We start from the raw sequence: 23,355 nt of genomic DNA on the forward strand, positions 1-23,355 counted from the left end.
TACTACTGGGAGCTGGGTTCTGTTATTACTACTGGGAGCTGGGTTCTGTTATTACTACTGGGAGCTGGGTTCTGTGATTACTACTGGGAGCTGGGTTCTGTTATTACTACTGGGAGCTGGGTTCTGTTATAACTACTGGGAGCTGGGTTCTGTTATTACTACTGGGAGCTGGGTTCTGTTATTACTACTGGGAGCTGGGTTCTGTTATAACTACTGGGAGCTGGGTTCTGTTATTACTACTGGGAGCTGGGTTCTGTTATAACTACTGGGAGCTGGGTTCTGTTATTACTACTGGGAGCTGGGTTCTGTTATTACTACTGGGAGCTGGGTTCTGTTATTAATACTGGGAGCTGGGTTCTGTTATTACTACTGGGAGGTGGGTTCTGTTATTACTACTGGGAGTTGGGTTCTGTTATTACTACTGGGAGGTGGGTTCTGTTATTACTACTGGGAGCTGGGTTCTGTTATTAATACTGGGAGCTGGGTTCTGTTATTACTACTGGGAGCTTGGTTCTGTTATTACTACTGGGAGCTGGGTTCTGTTATTACTACTGGGAGCTGGGTTCTGTTATTACTACTGGGAGCTGGGTTCTGTTATTACTACTGGGAGCTGGGTTCAGTTATTACTACTGGGAGCTGGGTTCTGTTATTACTACTGGGAGCTGGGTTCTGTTATTACTAATGGGAGCTGGGTTCTGTTATTACTACTGAGAGCTGGGTTCTGTTATAACTACTGGGAGCTGGGTTCTGTTATTACTACTGGGAGCTGGGTTCTGTTGTTACTACTGGGAGCTGGGTTCTGTTATAACTACTGGGAGCTGGGTTCTGTTATTACTACTGGGAGCTGGGTTCTGTTATTACTACTGGGAGCTGGGTTCTGTTATTACTACTGGGAGCTGGGTTCTGTTATTACTACTGGGAGCTGGGTTCTGTTATAACTACTGGGAGCTGGGTTCTGTTATTACTACTGGGAGGTGGGTTCTGTTATTACTACTGGGAGCTGGGTTCTGTTATTACTACTGGGAGCTGGGTTCTGTTATTACTAATGGGAGCTGGGTTCTGTTATTACTACTGGGAGCTGGGTTCTGTTATTACTACTGGGAGCTGGGTTCTGTTATTACTACTGGGAGGTGGGTTCTGTTATTACTACTGGGAGGTGGGTTCTTTTATTACTACTGGGAGCTGGGTTCTGTTATTACTACTGGGAGCTGGGTTCTGTTATTACTACTGGGAGCTGGGTTCTGTTGTTACTACTGGGAGCTGGGTTCTGTTATAACTACTGGGAGCTGGGTTCTGTTATTACTACTGGGAGCTGGGTTCTGTTATTACTACTGGGAGCTGGGTTCTGTTATAACTACTGGGAGCTGGGTTCTGTTTTTACTACTGGGAGCTGGGTTCTGTTATAACTACTGGGAGCTGGGTTCTGTTATAACTACTGGGAGCTGGGTTCTGTTATTACTACTGGGAGCTGGGTTCTGTTATTACTACTGGGAGCTGGGTTCTGTTATTACTATGGGAGCTGGGTTCTGTTATTACTACTGGGAGCTGGGTTCTGTTATTACTACTGGGAGCTGGGTTCTGTTATTACTACTGGGAGCTGGGTTCTGTTATTACTACTGGGAGCTCTATAGAGGTGGGAAGTGTCACAAAATGGCTTCCTACTTCCTATGTAGTGCACTATTTTTGACCAGGGCCCATAGTCTGACATTTGTGAATCAGACGTGGCAATTTATCTGTCAGGTGTTGACCAGGATTTAAGTCCCGGTTGGACTAGTCCTCAAATTCACTACAGTACAGTGGCCACACTAAGGGTATTCATGACCACTGTGTTATAGTTCAATTCTTCGATCTGTGGTCCATGTGATGTGTGTCCACTCTAGGTGCAGTAGAGATCACGTCTTCTGAGCTGAGTCACTCTGGTCGTTATTCCTGTGTGGCCAAGAACGCTGCAGGCTCCGCCCATCGCCATGTCCAGCTCACTGTACAGGGTAGGGACATGTTGTCACCAAGTCCGCAAAGCCTTTATAGAGATGTATTTGTTTTTTCTGACACACAGCTATGGAACAAACAAAGTTATTGTTTCTGTGGTTCCTCTTTCATTCCCTTTTTCTTTCATTCTCTCTCTGTCTGTCTCTCTGTCTCTTTCTCTCTCTCTCTCTCTGCCTCTCTCTCTCTCTCTCTCTCTCTCTCTCTCTCTCTCTCTCTCTCGCTCTGTCTCTCTCTCTCTCTGCCTCTCTCTCTCTCTGCCTCTCTCTCTCTCTCTCTCTCTCTCTCGCTCTCGCTCTCGCTCTCGCTCTCGCTCTCGCTCTCGCTCTGTCTCTCTCTGTCTCTGTCTCTCTCCAGAGGTGCCAGTGATCCGGGTCCACCCCTCCACTATGGATGTGATTGTTAACAACCCCATCACCCTCCCCTGCAGAGCTACTGGCTCCCCTCTTCCCACCATCACCTGGCAGAAAGAGGGCATCAACATCCCCAGCACCGGTAGGCTGGCAGCACTGTGTCTGCTTGTCTTTCTGTCTGTCTGTCTTTCTGCCTGTCTATCTGTGTCCTAGTTTGACCTTGTCTGTTTGTGTCTGTTTTATATTGTTGCAAACCCTGCTTCTCTCCCACTAGGAGGTGTCTTCACCGTGCTGCCTAGCGGTGGGCTGCAGATCTCCAGGGCTGCTGTGCTAGACTCAGGAACATATATGTGTGTGGCCCAGAACCCTGCTGGCACCGCTCTGGGCAAGACCAAACTCAGAGTACAAGGTGGGACAAAAACTATCACCACCTTACTATTCTCATGAAATGTTCACCTTCATTCCCGTTTTTCTTCTTAATTCATTTTCCTACAGTGTTATACACTGAGTGGACAAAACATTATGAACACCTGCTCTTTCCATGACATAGACTGACCAGGTGAATCCAGGTGAAAGCTATGATCCCTTATTGACGTCACTTGTTAAATCCACTTCAATCACTGTAGATGAAGGGGAGGAGACAGGTTAAAGAAGGAGTTTTAAGCCTTGAGACAATTGAGACATGGATTGTGTATGTATGCCATTCAGAGGTTGAATGGGCAAGACAAAATATTTAAGTGCCTTTGAACGGGGTATGGTAGTAAGTGCTAGGCGCACTGGTTTGAGTGTGTCAAGAACTGCAATGCTGCTGGGTTTTTCATGCTCAACAGTTTCCTTTGTCTATCAAGAATGGTCCACCACCCAAAGGACATCCAGCCAACTTGACACAACTGTGGGAAGCATTGGAGTCAACATGGGCCAGTATCCCTGTGGAACGGTTTTGACACCTTGTAGAGTCCATTCCCCAATGAATTGAGGCTGTTCTGAGGGTGCAACTCAATATTAAGAAGGTGTTCTTAATGTTTTGTACACTCAGTTTATGTCATACATTGCCGTGAAAAAGTATTTGCCCCCTTCTAATTTTCTCTACTTCTGCATATTTTTTTAATACTAAATGTTATCATATCTTTAACCAAAGTATAATATTAGATAAAGGGAACCTGAGTGAACAAATAACACAACAATTACATACTAATTTCATGAACAAGGTTATGCAACACCTCATGCACCTGTGTGAAAAAGTAATTGCCCCTTTACACTTAATAACTGGTTGTGCCCCCTTTAGCTGCAATGACTCCAACCAAACACTTCCTGTAGTTGTTGATCAGTCTCTCACATCGCTGTGGAGAAATGTTTGCCCACTCTTCCATGCAGAACTGCTTTAACTCAGCGACATTTGTGGGTTTCAAGCCTGAACTGCTTGTTTCAAGTCCTGCCACAACATCTCAATTGGGATTAGGTCTGGACTTTGACTAGGCCATTCCAAAACTTCACATTTTTTGCTTTTTAACAATTTTCATTTAGACTTTGTGTGTTTTGTATTATTGTCTTGCTGCATGACCTAGCTACTCTTCAGCTCCAGCTCACAGACGGATGGCCTGACATTCTCCTGTAGAATTATCTGATATAGAGCAGGATTCATGGTTCTTTCTATTAGGGCAAGTCGTCCAGGTCCTGAGGCAGCAAAGCATCCCCAAACCATCACACTGCCACCACCATGATTGACCATTGGTATAAGAGTCTTACTGTGGAATGCAGTGTTATGTTTTCGTTTTTTTTTTACTCATCTGTCCATAGAGCATTCTCTGAAGAGCCTTGATCATCCAGGTGCTTCCGAGTGCTTTATGGCAAACTTGAGTCAACTTTTTGGATGAGATGGGTCCCATTATGTCTGGCGAAAACCAAACACTGCATTCCACAGTATACGTATCTCCATAGGTAGCAATATCCCCTCCTACCTTTAACCTCCATGCCTCCTTCCCCTAGTCCCTCCAGTGATCAGCTCCCAGACCCAGAGTTACCTGGTGCCCCTGGACTCCTCTGTCACCATGCTGTGCCAGGCTGAAGGCTCTCCCTCACCCTCCATGGCCTGGCATAAAGACGGGCAGCCTCTCAGCGAGTCTGTGCGCCAGCGGGTCCTGAGCTCAGGGTCTCTGCAGATAGCATTCGGCCAGCCCGGGGACACGGGTCGATACACCTGCACAGCAGCTAACGCAGCTGGCACCAGCAGTCTGGAGATGAGCCTAACTGTACAGAGTGAGTCATCATGCTAGGAATGATGGGACTGGCCATTCGCTAGTGATATATGCAGCGAAGGACTTTCATTAGATTCCCACGCTAATGCCTTAGCTTTAGCTCTAGCTCAGCGGTCTAACGCAGTAAAAACAAGTTGATTTAGTGGCTCCTATTTTTGTCCAGTTCCTGTGCAAAATGTAATATGGGAAATTCTCCCCTCCTTCACTCCCTTCCTCCAGTCCCTCCCTCTATCCGTAGAGGGGAGTCGGAGGTGTCTGTGGTGGAGAACAGCCAGGCCCAGATAGCGTGCGTGGCAGAAGGGGTCCCCCAGCCCACCCTGTCCTGGGAGAAGGAGGGGTCCCCCCTGAGCGACACCTCTGGAGAGTACACCATCCTGCCTTCTGGGGAGCTGGTCATCGACATCGCTCAGGTAAGGGATCATAGTAGACAACCAGGGCTTAGGAGTCACATAATGGATGGAAGAGCGTAACGAACAGAATTGTCAGCTAACTTCTGAACAAATTCAGTCTCTCTCTCTCTCTCTCCCCCTTCTTTCCCCTCCCCAGCCTGATGATGAGGGCAGCTACACCTGTGTGGCCACCAACACAGTAGGTCAGGACAGCTGGACGGTCAGTTTGTCCGTCCACACCCACCCTGCCTTCACTGAGCTGCTGGCAGACATGGCCCTCAACAAGGGAGAGCGCCTACTAATGGCCTGTGGGGTCACCGGCATCCCCCCTCCTAAAATCACCTGGGCCTTCAACAACATCATCATCCCAGGTATGCCCCGCCCCCCTCACCATCCCCCACTCCCTCACCATCCCCCACTCCCTCACCATCCCCCAATCCCTCACCATCCCCCACTCTGCTTAGAAAGAAGAGAAACTGCCAACTCTTTCTGTACATTAAATATTTGACATATATCTTTTGGACTTATAATTGAAATTCAGTCTGCTATTCTTGTAGTTTTTCCTAAGCACCAATATTTCCTACTGGATCTGTTGATAATATTTAAGGGTGGTATCTCTCTCTCTAATCTATCCCTGTAGCTCACTATGACCATGTGAATGGACACAGTGAGCTGGTCATCGAGCGGGTTACCAAAGACAACTCGGGAACCTACTCCTGCATTGCTGAGAACAGTGTAGGAACCATCAAGTCCCTGGGCTTTGTCTACGTCAAAGGTGTGACATCCCTTCCTGTTTCCATAATATGGCCTTCCTGTGTCAGTACTGGGCCTAATTAGCCCACAGTTTACCATGTCGGTCAAAATGTTGTATTTGTATCAAGAGCTTTATTAAAATACTACTGTTTGTGAGCAGAAAACAGTGACCTAGCACTTATTTTCTCTTCTTAGTAGCTCTTCTTTTTTTGTCCAGCTCCTGTGTAACAGCTGAATGTGGTTGAATGAAACCCTGCCCTGTTATTGTGTCCAGAGCCCCCGATCATCGACGGAGACTTCCACTCCAACCGAATCGAGCACCTGGGGGGTAATGCCATCCTAAACTGTGAGGTACGAGGAGACCCCCTGCCCACCATCCAGTGGAGCAAGAAGGGTGTCAACATCCAGATCAGCAACCGTATCCACCAGCTGGACAACGGTTCTCTGGCCATCTACGGCACCGTGGTACGACACTGTTATTAAAGAGTTTATGTCTACTATATCTATATCTACAACACTGTGGTACAGCACTATTAGAGTTCACATATCTAGTATATCTACAACACTGTGGTACAGCGCTATTACAGTGTTCACATACCTAGCATATCTATATCTACAACACTGCGGTACAGCACTATTACAGAGTTCACATATCTAGTATATCTATATCTACAACACTGTGGTACAGCACTATTACAGAGTTCACATATCTAGTATATCTATATCTACAACACTGTGGTACAGCACTATTACAGAGTTCACATATCTAGTATATCTATATCTACAACACTGTGGTACAGCACTATTACAGAGTTCACATATCTAGTATATCTAAATCTACAACACTGTGGTACAGCACTATTACAGAGTTCACACACTGTGTCTAGTATATCTAAATCTACAACACTGTGGTACAGCACTATTACAGAGTTCACATATCTAGTATATCTATATCTACAACACTGCGGTACAGCACTATTACAGAGTTCACATATCTAGTATATCTAAATCTACAACACTGTGGTACAGCACTATTACAGAGTTCACATATCTAGTATATCTATATCTACAACACTGTGGTACAGCACTATTACAGAGTTCACATATCTAGTATATCTAAATCTACAACACTGTGGTACAGCACTATTACAGAGTTCACATATCTAGTATATCTATATCTACAACACTGCGGTACAGCACTATTACAGAGTTCACATATCTAGTATATCTATATCTACAACACTGTGGTACAGCACTATTACAGAGTTCACATATCTAGTATATCTATAACACTGTGGTACAGCACTATTACAGAGTTCACACACTGTGTCTAGTATATCTATATCTACAACACTGCGGTACAGCACTATTACAGAGTTCACATATCTAGTATATCTATATCTACAACACTGTGGTACAGCGCTATTACAGAGTTCACATATCTAGTATATCTAAATCTACAACACTGTGGTACAGCACTATTACAGAGTTCACATATCTAGTATATCTAAATCTACAACACTGTGGTACAGCACTATTACAGAGTTCACATATCTAGTATATCTATATCTACAACACTGTGGTACAGCACTATTACAGAGTTCACACACTGTGTCTAGTATATCTATATCTACAACACTGTGGTACAGCACTATTACAGAGTTCACATATCTAGTATATCTAAATCTACAACACTGTGGTACAGCACTATTACAGAGTTCACATATCTAGTATATCTATATCTACAACACTGCGGTACAGCACTATTACAGAGTTCACATATCTAGTATATCTATATCTACAACACTGTGGTACAGCACTATTACAGAGTTCACATATCTAGTATATCTATATCTACAACACTGTGGTACAGCACTATTACAGAGTTCACACACTGTGTCTAGTATATCTATATCTACAACACTGTGGTACAGCACTATTACAGAGTTCACATATCTAGTATATCTAAATCTACAACACTGTGGTACAGCACTATTACAGAGTTCACATATCTAGTATATCTATATCTACAACACTGCGGTACAGCACTATTACAGAGTTCACATATCTAGTATATCTATATCTACAACACTGTGGTACAGCACTATTACAGAGTTCACATATCTAGTATATCTATATCTACAACACTGTGGTACAGCACTATTACAGAGTTCACATATCTAGTATATCTATATCTACAACACTGCGGTACAGCACTATTACAGAGTTCACATATCTAGTATATCTATTTATAGTCAGTTAAGAACAAATTCTTATTTACAATGACGACCTACCCCGGCCAAACCCGGATGATGCTGGGCCAATTGTGTACCACCCTATACTTCTCTCCAGAACATTCATTGTAGTCTGTTCTTGTCTAGATGAATCTTGTTGATAGTGCTAACTGTTGTTGTGTCTCCTCAGAATGAAGATACAGGGAACTATATGTGTGTGGCCACCAACGATGCTGGGGTGGTGGAGAAGAGTGTCACTCTCACCCTGCAGAGTGAGTATACAGTAGATGAACTAAACTAAATAGTTATCCTTTATGGTAATCCTATTCAGTTCTATGCCGTAATGCCCCACCTCTCCTCTGTCAGGTTCTCCCTCCACCCGTGTAGTTTTCTGAGAGAAGATACACATAGATGTTAAAAAGATTCCAGTAAAGTTCATGTGTTATGCTAATACGTTCTGTCTCCCTGTACTCCACCAGGCTCTCCCTCTATCACAGTAGAGCCGATAGAGACGGTGGTAGACGCTGGTACCACGGTGCTACTGAACTGCCGGGCGGAAGGGGAGCCCACTCCTGTCATCGAGTGGTCCCGCCAGGGGAGCCCTCTCCTGGGCAACGAGCGCTTCACCACCCTGTCCAACGGCTCTCTGAGGCTGACCAGCGCCCAGAAGGAGGACACGGCCGAGTACCAGTGTGTGGCCAGGAACCTCCTGGGTTCTGTGCTGGTCAGAGTCACTCTCACTGTCAGAGGTGAGTTAGCTATCTACTGTACGTCAACACAACCTTTTGTGGGGAGGTTTCCTGGGGGTTCTTAAACTTATAGTTATAGTGTGTGATTAAAGACTGCGTATTTTGTGCCTCCCGAGTGGCGCAGTGGTCTAAGGCACTGCATCGCAGTGCTTGAGGTGTCACTACAAAAACGGGTTCGATCGATTTCCTCCGACACATTGGTGCGGCTGGCTTCCGGGTTAAGCGAGCAGTGTGTCAAGAAGCAGTGAGGCTTGGCAGGGTCGTGTTTCGGAGGACGCATGGCTCTCGGCCTTCGCCTCTCCCGGGTCCATACGGGAGTTGCAGAGATGGGACAAGACTGTAACTACCAATTGAATATCACGAAATTGGGGGGGGGGGGGGGGGGGAAAGTATTTTAAAAAAGAGGTAAAAAGTATTTTTTTTAAGAAAATAAAATAATGCTTATTTTCATAACTCGCGACCCACCTCTCACCTGCCCAGGGCCCTCTTTGGGTCCCGACCCATAGATTAAGAAACACTGGATTATAAAAAGGTTTTCAGTCTATCTCTCTGGTTATGCTAAAATACCAGAATGCACAGCAAAATAGCTTTGATATCTGTACTCCAGTCCACAAGAATACTGAAGTCAGATCTCATGCTTCATAGGGCTCTGGTAAAAAGGAGTGTGGTAAATTGAGAATAGGGTGCTATTTGAGGGAATAGCGTGCTATTTGAGGGAATAGAGTGCTATTTGAGGGAATAGGGTGCTATTTGAGGGAATAGGGTGCTATTTGAGGGAATAGGGTGCTATTTGAGGGAATAGAGTGCTATTTGAGGGAATATGGTGCTATCTGGGATGCACACAGTATGATTGACTATGTCTAACCCTGTCTCTGTGGCCCTGTCCCAGTGCACGGAGGGTTCTCAGAGTGGATGGAGTGGGGCCCCTGCAGTGTGTCCTGTGGTGTCGGGACCCAGCGGAGGCTGAGGCAGTGTAACAACCCCCTGCCTGCCAACGGGGGTCGCCACTGTACCAATTCAGACACAGAGACACGCAGCTGCCAGGGCAAGCCCTGTCCAGGTCAGTCCAGTCACGTGTGTGTGAGTGAGTGTGTGTGTGTGTGTATGTGTGCACGTGTGTGTGTTACTCTCTGTATCCTGTGTGTCTGTCCATCCAGTGAATGGTAACTGGTCAGAGTGGTCGTCGTGGGAAGAGTGTTCTCGTACCTGTGGCCAGGGCAACAGGACCAGGGTGCGCACCTGCACCAACCCCTCCGTGCAGCATGGGGGCAGACCCTGTGAGGGCAAGGCAGTGGAGGCCATCATGTGTAGCATCAGGCCCTGCCCTGGTGAGTACTGGTCATGGCAAGCACTCTACTCCTGTACATTCCACTCATTGGACAAACAACCATAGAATGATAGAATCAATAGAATCAGAGATTATTAAAGATTCTGATTGGTCAAGCACTGATCATATTGATTATCTTATCCCAGTGGCAGGTAACTGGGGGGCGTGGTTGCCATGGAGCTCATGCAGTGAGACGTGTGGTAAAGGAATGCAGACCAGAGTGCGTCTGTGTAACAACCCCCCTTCCTCATTCCACGGGCCACCGTGTGAGGGCCCCGACACACAGACACAACTCTGCAAGGAGAGACACTGTCCTGGTAAATGGTTTGGGAACTTAGACACTGTCCTGGTAAATGGTTTGGAAACTAAGACACTGTCCTGGTAAATGGTTTGGGAACTTAGACACTGTCCTGGTAAATGGTTTGGCAACTAAGACACTGTCCTGGTAAATGGTTTGGCAACTAAGACACTGTCCTGGTAAATGGTTTGGGAACTAAGACACTGTCCTGGTAAATGGTTTGAACTAAAACACTGTCCTGGTAAATGGTTTGGCAACTTAGACACTGTTGAGGTAAATGGTTTGGCAACTTAGACACTGTCCTGGTAAATGGTTTGGCAACTTAGACACTGTTGAGGTAAATGGTTTGGGAACTTAGACACTGTCCTGGTAAATGGTTTGGCAACTTAGACACTGTTGAGGTACATGGTTTGGGAATTTAGACACTGTCCTGGTAAATGGTTTGGGAACTAAGACACTGTCCTGGTAAATGGTTTGAAACTAAGACACTGTCCTGGTAAATGGTTTGGGAACTAAGACACTGTCCTGGTAAATGGTTTGGGAACTAAGACACTGTCCTGGTAAATGGTTTGGAAACTAAGACACTGTCCTGGTAAATGGTTTGGGAACTAAGACACTGTCCTGGTAAATGGTTTGGAAACTAAGACACTGTCCTGGTAAATGGTTTGGGAACTAAGACACTGTCCTGGTAAATGGTTTGAAACTAAGACACTGTGCTGTTAAATGGTTTGGGAACTAAGACACTGTCCTGGTAAATGGTTTGGAAACTAAGACACTGTCCTGGTAAATGGTTTGGCAACTTAGACACTGTCCTGGTAAATGGTTTGGGAACTAAGACACTGTCCTGGTAAATGGTTTGGAAACTAAGACACTGTCCTGGTAAATGGTTTGGAAACTAAGACACTGTCCTGGTAAATGGTTTGGGAACTAAGACACTGTCCTGGTAAATGGTTTGGCAACTAAGACACTGTCCTGGTAAATGGTTTGGCAACTAAGACACTGTCCTGGTAAATGGTTTGGGAACTAAGACAGTGAGTTGCATTGATCCTGGTAAATGGTTTGGGAACTAAGACACTGTCCTGGTAAATGGTTTGGAAACTAAGACACTGTCCTGGTAAATGGTTTGGCAACTAAGACACTGTCCTGGTAAATGGTTTGGAAACTAAGACACTGTCCTGGTAAATGGTTTGGCAACTAAGAAACTGTCCTGGTAAATGGTTTGGGAACTAAGACACTGTCCTGGTAAATGCTTTGGCAACTAAGACACTGTCCTGGTAAATGGTTTGGAAACTAAGACACTGTCCTGGTAAATGGTTTGGCAACTAAGACACTGTCCTGGTAAATGGTTTGGCAACTTAGACACTGTCCTGGTAAATGGTTTGGGAACTAAGACACTGTCCTGGTAAATGGTTTGGCAACTTAGACACTGTCCTGGTAAATGGTTTGGCAACTTAGACACTGTCCTGGTAAATGGTTTGGCAACTTAGACACTGTCCTGGTAAATGGTTTGGCAACTTAGACACTGTCCTGGTAAATGGTTTGGCAACTTAGACACTGTCCTGGTAAATGGTTTGGCAACTTAGACACTGTCCTGGTAAATGGTTTGGGAACTAAGACACTGTTGAGGTAAATGATTTGTCAACTAAGGGTGGACATGCACAGTGCTGCTATAGTTTAAGATGAGCTGTACTCTTTTTCACCTGGCCTATCAGATTGAAAGGTGGAGGGACTATTACCAGATTGCTTATACCTATCAAATCTTCTCAGAACTCAAGTGTTTAAAGTGTAGGGGTTTAGGGTTGATTTGAGATTGGGCCTGACTCTGACTCTTGCCCTCCAGTGGATGGGAAGTGGTCATCGTGGGTGAGCTGGGGGGCCTGCAGTGTCTCCTGTGGGGGTGGAACCAGACAACGGACACGCCTCTGTGCCAGCCCCGCCCCGCAGCACAGGGGCAGGCAGTGTGAGGGTAACGACGTGCACATCGACTTCTGCAACAGTGACCCGTGCCCTGGTGAGTAGTGACATCCTTACTCCTCTTATCTCTTATCCTCTTACACTATCTCTTATCCTCTTACGCTATCTCTTATCCTCTTACACTAACTCTTATCCTCTTACACTAACTCTTATCCTCTTACAGTAACTCTTATCTCACCTGGTTCATCTGTCTCACCTACAATGAGTTGCATTGATCAAGTGTTGCAGACATGTTGTGTGTACTGACTGAGATGCATCTCTTTCTTTCCCTCTCTCTCTCCTTTCCCTTTCCCTCTCCCCTCTCCCCTCTCCCTCACCCTATTAGTTCATGGTAACTGGGGTCTGTGGAGTAGTTGGGGCAGCTGCAGCAGGACATGTAATGGAGGACAGATGAAGCGCTACAGAACATGTGACAACCCCAGACCCGCCAATGGGGGCAGAGCATGTGCCGGGGCAGACTCACAGATACAGAGGTGCAGCACAGCCACCTGCCCTGGTAAGTGTGTGTTTGTGTGTGTGAGATATGAAATGGAGTGATAGGACAGCACGGCATTGGTCATGTCAAAGCAAATGGATTGAGATTGCTAAGCCTTTGTGCTGAACATGAACTTACCAACACCATGTTCCAAAATTAAAACAAATACAAAACCTATTGAATGCACTCACAATCAAAGCACTGGCACCTCATAGACTACGTGATTGTCAGGCGCTCTGATATCAAGGATATCCTCATTACGTGAGCCGTGAGAGGAGCAGAGTGCTGGACAGATCGTTGGATGATCTTAACCAAGCTCAGAATGAAAGTTCGCCCAGCCATCCGCCTCAATAAGTCCACCAAAAACAATCTGCACTGTGCTCGACTTCAGAAAACAGAGGCACGTAACAACCTATGTCGCGCTTTAGCAGAAAAACTAGAGAACATTGAGACTCCTGAATGCAGAGGGGTCCAATTCACGACAAATGTTCCTCTCTAAACACATCACTCTGAGTCAGCAGCCCACTCCATCAGTTACAACAGTAAGAAACCTCAGGACCGGTTCAATGAAAACTCCACGTATATCTCCACCCTACTTGACAGCATACACAAGGTACATAAAGACACATTCAACAGCCTTACGTCTGAGGCCCTCCAAAAGCAATTGCATGAGCAGCAGAGGGAGGCACAGTGCTTTACGGCATCTACAAAATGAGTGGTGGATCTCCAAAGTACAAGAAATCCAATCTTTTGCGGACAGATATGACAGGTACAGCATTTATGATGCCCTGAAGACCACCCACGGCCCAGGGAGTTGCTCTCCCCTGTCCCCTCAGAAGTGCAGATGAGTCCACTCTTATAAAGGACCAAACTATGTTAGTCCAGAGGTGGAGTGAACAATTTGAAGCCCTCTTAAACCAGCCGTACCAAGTTGACTACTCAGTCCTGGACGTACCCATAAACCCTGCCTACCATCCAGAGCCTTAATCTCCCACCCACCTTTTCTGAGATCTGTGCCTCCATCAGTTCATTGAATAACAACACAACTGGACCTGACTGCATCCCTGCTGAGATCCTAAAACAGGCGGGCTATCTCTGTACCAGACCAGTTCACCTGTTCATCTATGAGATATGGAGACGAGAGCATCCACCATCAAAGGAGGGATACATACAGTACATTGTCTCAACACAAAAACAAGGGGAACAAATAAATCTGCTGCAACAGCAGGGGGCATATCCCTCCTTGCAGTTGCTGTCAAAGTCCTGGCGAAGGTCATGCTCCACAGACTCATCGACATCCTCACTGAAGACCTGCTACTGGAGTCCCAGTGCGGCTTCAGAAAGAACAGAAGCACGGTGGACATGATCTTCAGTCCACACCAACTGCAGGAAAAGTGCAGTGAACAGAAACAAGACCTGTTCATGGCCTTTGTGGACCTCTCCAAAGTCTTCAACATAGTACACCGTTAACTCCTTTGGAAGGTCCTCCTGCAGTATGGATGCCCTGGGAAATGTGTGAACATGAGGGGAGGGTGGACAGCTCCATGAAGAACAACTGGAATCCTTTGACATAAAACAACTGGAATCCTTTGACATAGAACAACTGGAATCCTTTGACATAGAACAACTGGAATCCTTTGACATAGAACAACTGGAATCCTTTGACATAGAACAACTGGAATCCTTTGACATGGAACAACTGGAATCCTTTGACATAGAACAACTGGAATCCTTTGACATAGAACAACTGGAATCCTTTGACATAGAACAACTGGAATCCTTTGACATGGAACAACTGGAATCCTTTGACATAGAACAACTGAAATCCTTTGACATAGAACAACTGGAATCCTTTGACATGGAACAACTGGAATCCTTTGACATGGAACAACTGGAATCCTTTGACATAAAACAACTGGAATCCTTTGACATAGAACAACTGGAATCCTTTGACATAGAACAACTGGAATCATTTGACATAAAACAACTGGAATCCTTTGACATAAAACAACTGGAATCCTTTTGACATAAAACAACTGGAATCCTTTTGACATAAAACAACTGGAATCCTTTGACATAAAAGGCCTCCAACACATTTTGAAAGTGATCTTGCAGGACCATGTTTCGCACTTAGAGATCCTCCATAGAACCAAACTGCTGGAGCATTGAGGCGTCCATCACACTCCACCAGCTTAGATGGCTCGGCCATGCCTCCCAGGTGCCAGAGGATCGCTTGCCGCGAAAGAGGCTGAGGACAGCTACAACTGGGCCGTCGCTCTGCAGGTGGGCAGAAAAAAAGCAGCTAAAGGACAAACTGAAGACATCACTAAAGAAGTGTGGGATGAACACTGCCTCCCTCCAGACTGTTGCTGGGGAGTGCAGTTGGCCAAGGAAAAAAGGCTGGAATGTAGCCTGGCTAAGCGGCAGAGAAGGAATATGACCACGCCTGCTCCGGCCTCAACGGGACAGGCCTTTGTGAGCTCTGTCTGTGGCAGACAGTGTGCATCCCGCATCAGATTATACAGTCATCAGTGAACCCACAAGCAGTAGTGGAAGTCATCATCGGATACGATGGACTACCTTAAGTAAGCGTGTGTACGGGTCGATGCGTACTCTGTCATGACTATGTAATTTTACATGTCTGTGTGTGTTTGCAGTGGATGGTAACTGGGGAGCGTGGCAGCCCTGGGGAGAATGCTCCGTCTCCTGTGCGGGCGGAGAGAGAACTCGAGTCAGACTCTGTAATAACCCGTCGCCTAGCAACGAGGGCCGCCTCTGCCCAGGAGACTCCACCCAGGTGTCCAGGTGTAACGGCCAAACGTGTCCAGGTATGTTGTGTGTGTGTGCATGGCATGGCATGTGTGTGCGTGGCATGGCATATGTGTGCGTGTGTTTGGCATGTGTATGCCTGTGTGTGCACTAAACCTGTGTTCTCTCCATCTCTCCTAGGCGGGCCTCAGAAGGCGAGAGGCAGCATCATAGGAAACATTAACCATGTGGAGTTTGGAATTGCCATCCTCAACGCCACCATCTCTGACAACCAATCAGGAGGCAGGGTTATACACGCCACCATCTCCAATGTGCCCCGGAGCCTGGGTTAGTTATTAGACATTATGACATTGAGTTCAATATGTACCCTAATAGATTATCTATAATGTGTTAAGTTTATAAAGATGTAGGCTGTAGTTGTTTCTAAGCACAGATCAGATAACAGATTCAGGTTTATTTTGTCACGAAGGGAAGAGCTGCACTAATTGACCCCAGTTCAAACGAATCACCCTGTTTCAAAATCTTCTTGAATGACCCCTGACCTGACCTCACCTGTTGACCCCATGCAGGCCCAGCTATGAGGAAGCTGATCTCCATCCTGAACTCCATCTATTGGACGACGGCCCAGGAGCTAGGGGAGGCAGTGAACGGCTACTCTCTGACCAGAGGTGTGTTCAGGAGGGAGACGCAGGTGGAGTTCGCCACAGGTGAGAAGGGGAAGAATTTGGATCTGTGTGTGTGTGTGTGTGTGTGTGTGTGTGTGTGTGTGTGTGTGTGTGTGTGTGTGTGTGTGTGTGTGTGTGTGTGTGTGTGTGTGTGTGTGTGTGCGTGTGCGTGCGTGTCACCCAATATCCCTAAATGGGATACCAGGTATTACCATGAAGACCAGAGAATAAATGGTTTCAGCCTTTATAAAGCGACCTCTTTGTCCACCAGGTGAGATCCTGAGGATGACCCACGTGGCTCGGGGGCTGGACTCAGACGGAGCACTGCTATTGGATATCGTGCTGAATGGACACGTTCTGCAGCTGCCGTCTAATGCTGACATCAGCGTCAAGGTAACAGGAAACACATCTCCAGACGTATTACACCCTACGCTACATACTCCATACTATCATACTCTCCTCATTTGAGATCTGAAGTGTAACTGAAATCAGTGCTGAAGACAATCTTTGTGTAACATACACAACAGATCTCAAGTTTGGCCCATAATGACAAACTATGATAACCAGACTACAGATCACAATCAAACAGTTTAAATGACTTACAAAAAGACAATGAAAGGTGGTTATGAGGTGCAGAACTTGTTGGCTGAGGCTTATCCATGCTGGCTGTTGTTCATCTGACCCAGGACTACACAGAGGACTACATTCAGACTGGTCCAGGTCAGCTGTATGCTCTATCCACCCGGATGTTCAGTATTGATCGGGTCAGTGTGCCCTACTCCTGGAACCACACAATCACCTACGACCCTGACAAGGGAAAGATGCCCTACCTGGTGGAGACGCTCCATGCCTCGGCCATCAGCGCCCACTACCACCCCCTAGAGGAAGTCCTGGAATACAAGCTCCACGCCACCATCACCAAGGGTGAGACTTTAAAGTCCTTGTTTTTCTCTCTCTCTTTCTCTCTCTCTTGCTCTCTATACTGTACTTCCCTATTCATTTGCACCCCACCCGCATTTTGCCCTCAAAACAGCCTCAATTCGCCGAGGCATGGACTCTACAAGGTGTCGAAAGCGTTCCACAGGGATGCTGGCCCATGTTGACTCCAATGCTTCCCACAGTTGTGTCAAGTTCGCTGGATGTCCTTGGGGTGGTGGACCATTCATGATACACACGGGAAACTGTTTAGCGTGAAATTCCCAGCAGTGTTGCAGTTCTGGACACTTACTACCATACCCCGTTCAAAAGCACTTAAATCTTTTGTCTTGCCCATTCACCCTCTGAATGGCACACATACACAATCCATGTCTCAATTGTCTCAAGGCTCAACAAAATCCTTCTTTAACCTGTCTCCTCCCCTTCATCTACACTGATTTGAAGTGGATTTAACAAGTGACATCAATAAGGGATCATAGCTTTCACCCAGTCAATCTATGTCATGGAAAGACAGACTGTTCCTAATGTTTTGTACACTCAGTGTATACACTATCTATACACTACATTACGTTTCCACTTCACAATAGCAGCACTTACAGTTGACCGGGGCAGTTCTAGCAGGGCAGAAATTTGATGAACTGACTTGTTGGAAAGGTGGCATCCTATGACGGTGCCATGATGAAAGTCACTGACCTCTTCAGTATGGGCCATTCTACTGACAATGTTTGTCTATGGCGATTGCATGGCTGTGTGCTCAATGTTATACACCTGTCAGCAACCGGTGTGGCTGAAATAACCGAATCCACTAGTTTAAAGGTGTCCACATACTTTTGTATATCTCACTCTCTTTAACGTAACAACCTTATCCATATTCTGGCAGGTGATCGTAGTAACCAGTGTCCCGTTGGCTTCAGGCTGGACTCTGCAGGACCCTACTGTGCAGGTAGTCATGACAAGCCTCTTATTTTGGTGGTCTGTCTTCTCAACATGGGGAGTTTGTCCACACCTCTGTTCATGTTGGAGCAGTTTACTTTGTTACGTTATGTTCAGTGGAGATTCACTTAAATGCACATTTTAAATTCACTTAAATGCATAATTTGTCTTGAGAAACCATAAGAAACATGATTTAAAACGGTGTTTGGGGTAAAATGGCAGAGTATAAGTCCTAGCTCATGTCAATATCCACATTGAGTATAAGACTGTTATTGTTTGTGTTATGATTCAGATGAGGATGAGTGTAAGGAGAGGAGCCCTTGTTCTCATGTCTGTCACAATGCCATGGGAACCTACTATTGCTCATGTCCCCGAGGACTCACCATCTCAGCTGACGGCAGGACCTGTCAGGGTACGCCCCACACACACAAACACAAACACACACACACTATGGGCTGGATTCAATCCGGATCGCGGAAGTATCACGGGAGATCCTTGTAAAAATGTACAGGTCATTTCCAATTGAGCCAACATACGCAGCGTTTACTGTGAATGCAGTCTCCGCAAACGCGGGAACATTGCCTTTACATTTCAATCGAGCTATAAAACGGATCTTCTGTGATATTTCTGCCATACGGATTGAATCCAGCCCTATGTACACTGAAAAACAAATACCTATTTAATACCTCCATAAAACCCACCTTTACTCACATAGAATCTCTGCATCTGTTTAAAGACTTAATGTCTAATGATTCCCTCTCTCTATGTTCTCAGACATTGATGAGTGTTCTCTGGGTGGGCACATGTGCCATGACGGGCAGGACTGTGAGAACACCATTGGCTCCTACCGCTGTGTGATGCGCTGTGGGCGGGGCTTCAGAAGGACAGCCGATGGACACAGTTGCCAAGGTTACACTCGTTTCCATCTTCAAGATTGGCAGTAGTTAATGCAGTATATTAAGTGTCATTACAGTTGTGTAGGGAATATTAAGTGTAGGGTTGTTGCGGTGACCGCATTACCGTCACACCGGCAGCCAGGAGTCAGGGCTCCCGACTGGCTCAGCGGTCTAAGGCACTGCATCTCTGTGTTAGAGGCGTCACTACAGACCCTGGTTCGATCCCAGGCTGTATCACAACCAGCCGTGATCGGGAGTCCCATATTGCGGTGCACAATTGGCCCAGTGTTGTCCGGGTTTGGGCGGTGTAGGCCGTCATTGGAAATAAGAATTTGTTCTTAACTGACTTGCCTAGTTAAATAAAGTTTAAATAAAAAATCAGGTTGCTAACGGCCTGATACTCAGGGCTCTATTGTTCCTCCATCAGGTCCTAATGGTCTGGTACTCAGGGCTCTATTGTCCCTCCATCAGGTCCTAACGGTCTGGTACTCAGGGCTCTATTGTCCCTCCATCAGGTCCTAATGGCCTGGTACTCAGGGCTCTTGTCCCTCCATCAGGTCCTAACGGTCTGGTACTCAGGACTCTATTGTTCCTCCATCAGGTCCTAATGGCCTGGTACTCAGGGCTCTATTGTCCTTCCATCAGGTCCTAATGGTCTGGTACTCAGGGCTCTATTGTCCCTCCACCAGGTCCTAATGGTCTGGTACTCAGGGCTCTATTGTCCCTCCATCAGGTCCTAATGGTCTGGTACTCAGGGCTCTATTGTCCCTCCATCAGGTCCTAATGGTCTGGTACTCAGGGCTCTATTGTCCACTCTGACATCAATGCAAATGCGATCAAAAATCACATCAAACACTTATCAAAACAGGATGTTCTTTTAAAACTCACCTCTCCTCAATATACTTCTGTATATATAGTGTATGTTTGATTTCTAAGGCATTCTAAGGTTTGTATCATACACTATACTAAAGTTGCCAAATAACTCTAAATCTAGCATAAAGAACCTGTTTCAAATGATCACTTTTACGCTCAATATAGCCACTTCATATGGGCACGCTCCTCCGGAATGCGAAAAATATCCTATCTATTTTATTCAATTAAGTTCAATTATAATTGTCTTACTATAAAATCATATCATATAAAATAATGGAATGGGACTTATAAGTATATCTTGTCAGCTAAATGTATAATCCTAGAGCCTATGGCAGGGTGCATAACCAGATAACATACAGTAGGTCAAATCATATTCTGTTCTTCTCAAATAGATTTTCTTCAAATCATAATGTTTCTTTAGACCTAAAATAAATAACAGATTTATTGTGATGCTTTATATTACATTGATTTATTATACTTTTTTAAATGTAGATGTTCCAAAAGCGCGCATCATCAGCTTTTATGTATGGTGGCCTGGAGATGCTAAACGTGTTTATGTTAATTAACGGTCAATTACCGTGAGACCGGCAGTCTGTTGCATGACAATAACTGGCTGACAAAATGTGACGCCCGCCACAGCCCTATATAGGTATAAAGCTATTTCTAAGCTGTAATTGTATTATTGTTTATTTGATTTTGGTTCATTTTCAAGATATTAATGAGTGCCAGGAGTCTAACCCGTGCAACCAGCACTGTCTGAACACCATCGGTAGCTACCGCTGTGCCTGTGAGCCCGGGTACCAACTCAGGAACCGCCGCTGTATAGGTGAGCACAGTACACTACAGATTGGGTCGGCACAATAGTGTGAAACGTGTTTTGATGGTTTCAGTTCTGGACCTGACCTGCTTCTCTCTCTCTCCCTCTCCCTCTCCCTCTCTCTCTCTCTCTCTCTCTCTCCCTCTCCCTCTCCCTCTCCCTCTCCCCCTCTCTCCGTCTCTCCCTCTCTCCCTCTCTCCCTCTCTCTCTCTCTCTTTCTCTCTTTCTCTCTTTCTCTCTCGCTCTCTCGCTCTCTCGCTCTCTCTTTCTCTCTCGCTCTCTCGCTCTCTCTCTCGCCCTCTCTCTCTTTCTCTCTCTCTCGCCCGCTCTCTCTCTTTGTCTCTCTCTCGCCCTCTCTCTCTCTTTCTCTCTCTCTTGCCCTCTCTCTCTCTCTATCTCTCGCTCTCTCGCTCTCTCTCTCTCGCCCTCTCTAACGCCCTCTCTCTCTCGCCCTCTCTCTCTCTCTCTCTCCTCAGACATAAATGAGTGCAGACAGAGGGTGTGTCGTTCAGACCAGCAGTGTAAGAACATGCGGGGAAGCTACACCTGTATTGACCTTTGCCCTGCTGGCATGACCAAAGGTGCCAACGGGACGTGTGTGGGTGAGTGTGCCAGAACTGGGCATCAGCCCCTTCATAACTCACCCTCAGCCAACTGAAAGGAGGATTCTGTGTCCAGTACATCTGTGGATAACCTACTCTAAATGGTTAAAGAAAAGGTTGGGGTGGATTTTATATCCAGCCCTTTCTGTTTGGTGGGGTAATGGTTTCAATGTCAAATATCTATATTCAATATAAAACCTCTCCATGTGTCTTCTCCCTATAGATATAGATGAATGCAGAGACGGGACCCACCAGTGCAGATACAACCAGATCTGTGAGAACAGCAGAGGGAGCTACCATTGTACCTGCCCCAGGGGCTATCGCTCTCAGGGTGTAGGACGCCCCTGTGTGGGTACGTACCCCCTCTACCCCCAAACCACCTCACCCACCACCCCTCACCCACTACCCCTCAGCTGCCCTGCTTCTGCACGCAGACCTCCACTATCCCTCACCCACTGTACCTCACCTACTACCCCTCACCCACTACCCACTAACCCACTACCCACTAACCCTCACCCACTACCCCTCACCCACTATACCTCACCCACTACCCCTCACTCCTTATCCACTACTCCTCACCCCACTACCCCACCACCCCACACCCACTACCTCTCACCCTTCACCACTACCCCTCACCCACTATCCCTTACCCACTACCACTAACCCACTACCCCTCACCCACTACCCACTACCCCTTACCCAATACCCCTAACCCACTACACCTCAGCCACTAAACCTCACCTCAGGGGGTCAGCTGACCTGCTTCTGCATGCATACCTCTCTCCATCTCTCTCCATCTCTCTCCCAGTCCCTGCTCTAAGCTGCAGTAATACCCCAGCCAGCTGTGGCATCACATCCTCCCTCTGCCTTTCTAATGCTAATGTAGCTAAAGAACTGTTGTCTTCTGTGGAAATCCCTTACTTTCGCATAACTATCACAAAGAGAAGATGAGCCCTAGGTACTGAGTGGCTGTGTAGTTAGAGTTTAAATAGAGGGTTAACAGAAAGGTAAGGAGCCACAGACAGGACAACAGGAAAGGGACCTGGAATTAACCTGTCTGTCTGTCATCCCAAGGCCAGCATCTCTCTCTCTCCCTCTTGGCTCTGTCACTCTTACACCTGAGTTTCCACCTTTGACCTTTTGACCGGGTTGCACCCGATCTGGGGTCGCTTTGCTTTGTAATGGCATACACTCACTGTCTCTGTCGGTATCCCCTATGACATCATCAACACTGGACACTGATGTCTACTCTGTACCTACTTACCTGTACAATTTGAATATTTTGTTGCATTAAATTGGATATACAGTATGTTTCATTTAAATTTCAAGTGGCAACACTTTAACTGAGCACCATAGTAAGTTATTAAGAGACTATTTGGCAAACCTGAAAAAGTATGTATTTACAATATATACAGATGTAGGTCTCTATCCAATCCGTATTGCGCAAGTTCCACGTTACAGCATAATTGGAATTTATAGGCATTGTTCCCACGTTAGCGGAGACTGCTTCATGGTAAACGCTGCAGATATCGGCTCAATGGGAAATTACCTTAACATTTCTATCACACAATCTGTAATGCTTCAGATATTGAATAGAGACCTTGGATTTGATTTAATTCAAGCATTCTTGTTTGGTGTGAGATGTAATGTATTCATTCTCTCATTGAAAAAGTTAAAAGGCGGGCCTCCCGAGGGGTGCAGTGGTCTAAAGAACTGCATCGCAGTGCTAGAGGCGTCACTACAGACCCGGGTTCGATCCCGTGCTGTATTACAACCGCCCGTGATCAGGAGTCCCATAGTGCTGCGCACAATTGGCCCAGCGTCGTCAGGGTTAGGGGAGGGTTTGGCCAGGGGGCCTTTACTTGGCTCATCGTGCTCAAGTCACTCCTTGTGGCGGGCCGGGCGCCTGCAGGCTGACCTTGGTCGTCAGTTGAAAGGTGTTTCCTCCAACACATTGGTTCGGCTGGCTTCTGGTTTAAGTGGGCGGGTGTTAAGAAGCGTGGTTTGGCGAGTCATGTTTCGGAGGACGCATGACTTCACCTTCGGAGCCCGTTGGGGAGTTGCAGCATAA

The 23,355-nt window shown here is 46.3% G+C and overlaps 1 protein-coding gene across 2 annotated transcripts in view; it reads left to right on the top strand.

Annotated features, from left to right (window-relative positions):
• Positions 1-23,355, top strand: part of hmcn1 (hemicentin 1) — a 241,162-nt gene that overhangs the window by 213,188 nt on the left and 4,619 nt on the right. For both annotated transcript variants that reach the window (XM_055943694.1, XM_055943695.1), the window contains exons 77-102: positions 1,881-1,988; positions 2,344-2,481; positions 2,614-2,748; positions 4,326-4,595; positions 4,814-5,004; positions 5,141-5,354; positions 5,624-5,758; positions 6,011-6,201; positions 8,161-8,242; positions 8,450-8,719; positions 9,609-9,779; positions 9,877-10,047; positions 10,193-10,363; positions 12,185-12,355; positions 12,644-12,814; positions 15,451-15,621; positions 15,743-15,889; positions 16,132-16,269; positions 16,499-16,620; positions 16,914-17,151; positions 18,044-18,106; positions 18,389-18,508; positions 18,871-19,005; positions 20,578-20,691; positions 21,159-21,284; positions 21,508-21,636. In XM_055943694.1, the coding sequence (XP_055799669.1) occupies positions 1,881-1,988; positions 2,344-2,481; positions 2,614-2,748; positions 4,326-4,595; positions 4,814-5,004; positions 5,141-5,354; positions 5,624-5,758; positions 6,011-6,201; positions 8,161-8,242; positions 8,450-8,719; positions 9,609-9,779; positions 9,877-10,047; positions 10,193-10,363; positions 12,185-12,355; positions 12,644-12,814; positions 15,451-15,621; positions 15,743-15,889; positions 16,132-16,269; positions 16,499-16,620; positions 16,914-17,151; positions 18,044-18,106; positions 18,389-18,508; positions 18,871-19,005; positions 20,578-20,691; positions 21,159-21,284; positions 21,508-21,636 (4,092 nt within the window). The remainder of the gene's footprint in view (positions 1-1,880; positions 1,989-2,343; positions 2,482-2,613; positions 2,749-4,325; positions 4,596-4,813; positions 5,005-5,140; positions 5,355-5,623; positions 5,759-6,010; positions 6,202-8,160; positions 8,243-8,449; positions 8,720-9,608; positions 9,780-9,876; positions 10,048-10,192; positions 10,364-12,184; positions 12,356-12,643; positions 12,815-15,450; positions 15,622-15,742; positions 15,890-16,131; positions 16,270-16,498; positions 16,621-16,913; positions 17,152-18,043; positions 18,107-18,388; positions 18,509-18,870; positions 19,006-20,577; positions 20,692-21,158; positions 21,285-21,507; positions 21,637-23,355) is intronic.

Source organism: Salvelinus fontinalis, chromosome 14 (genome assembly GCF_029448725.1).
Source record: "Salvelinus fontinalis isolate EN_2023a chromosome 14, ASM2944872v1, whole genome shotgun sequence".
NCBI lineage: Eukaryota > Metazoa > Chordata > Actinopteri > Salmoniformes > Salmonidae > Salvelinus > Salvelinus fontinalis.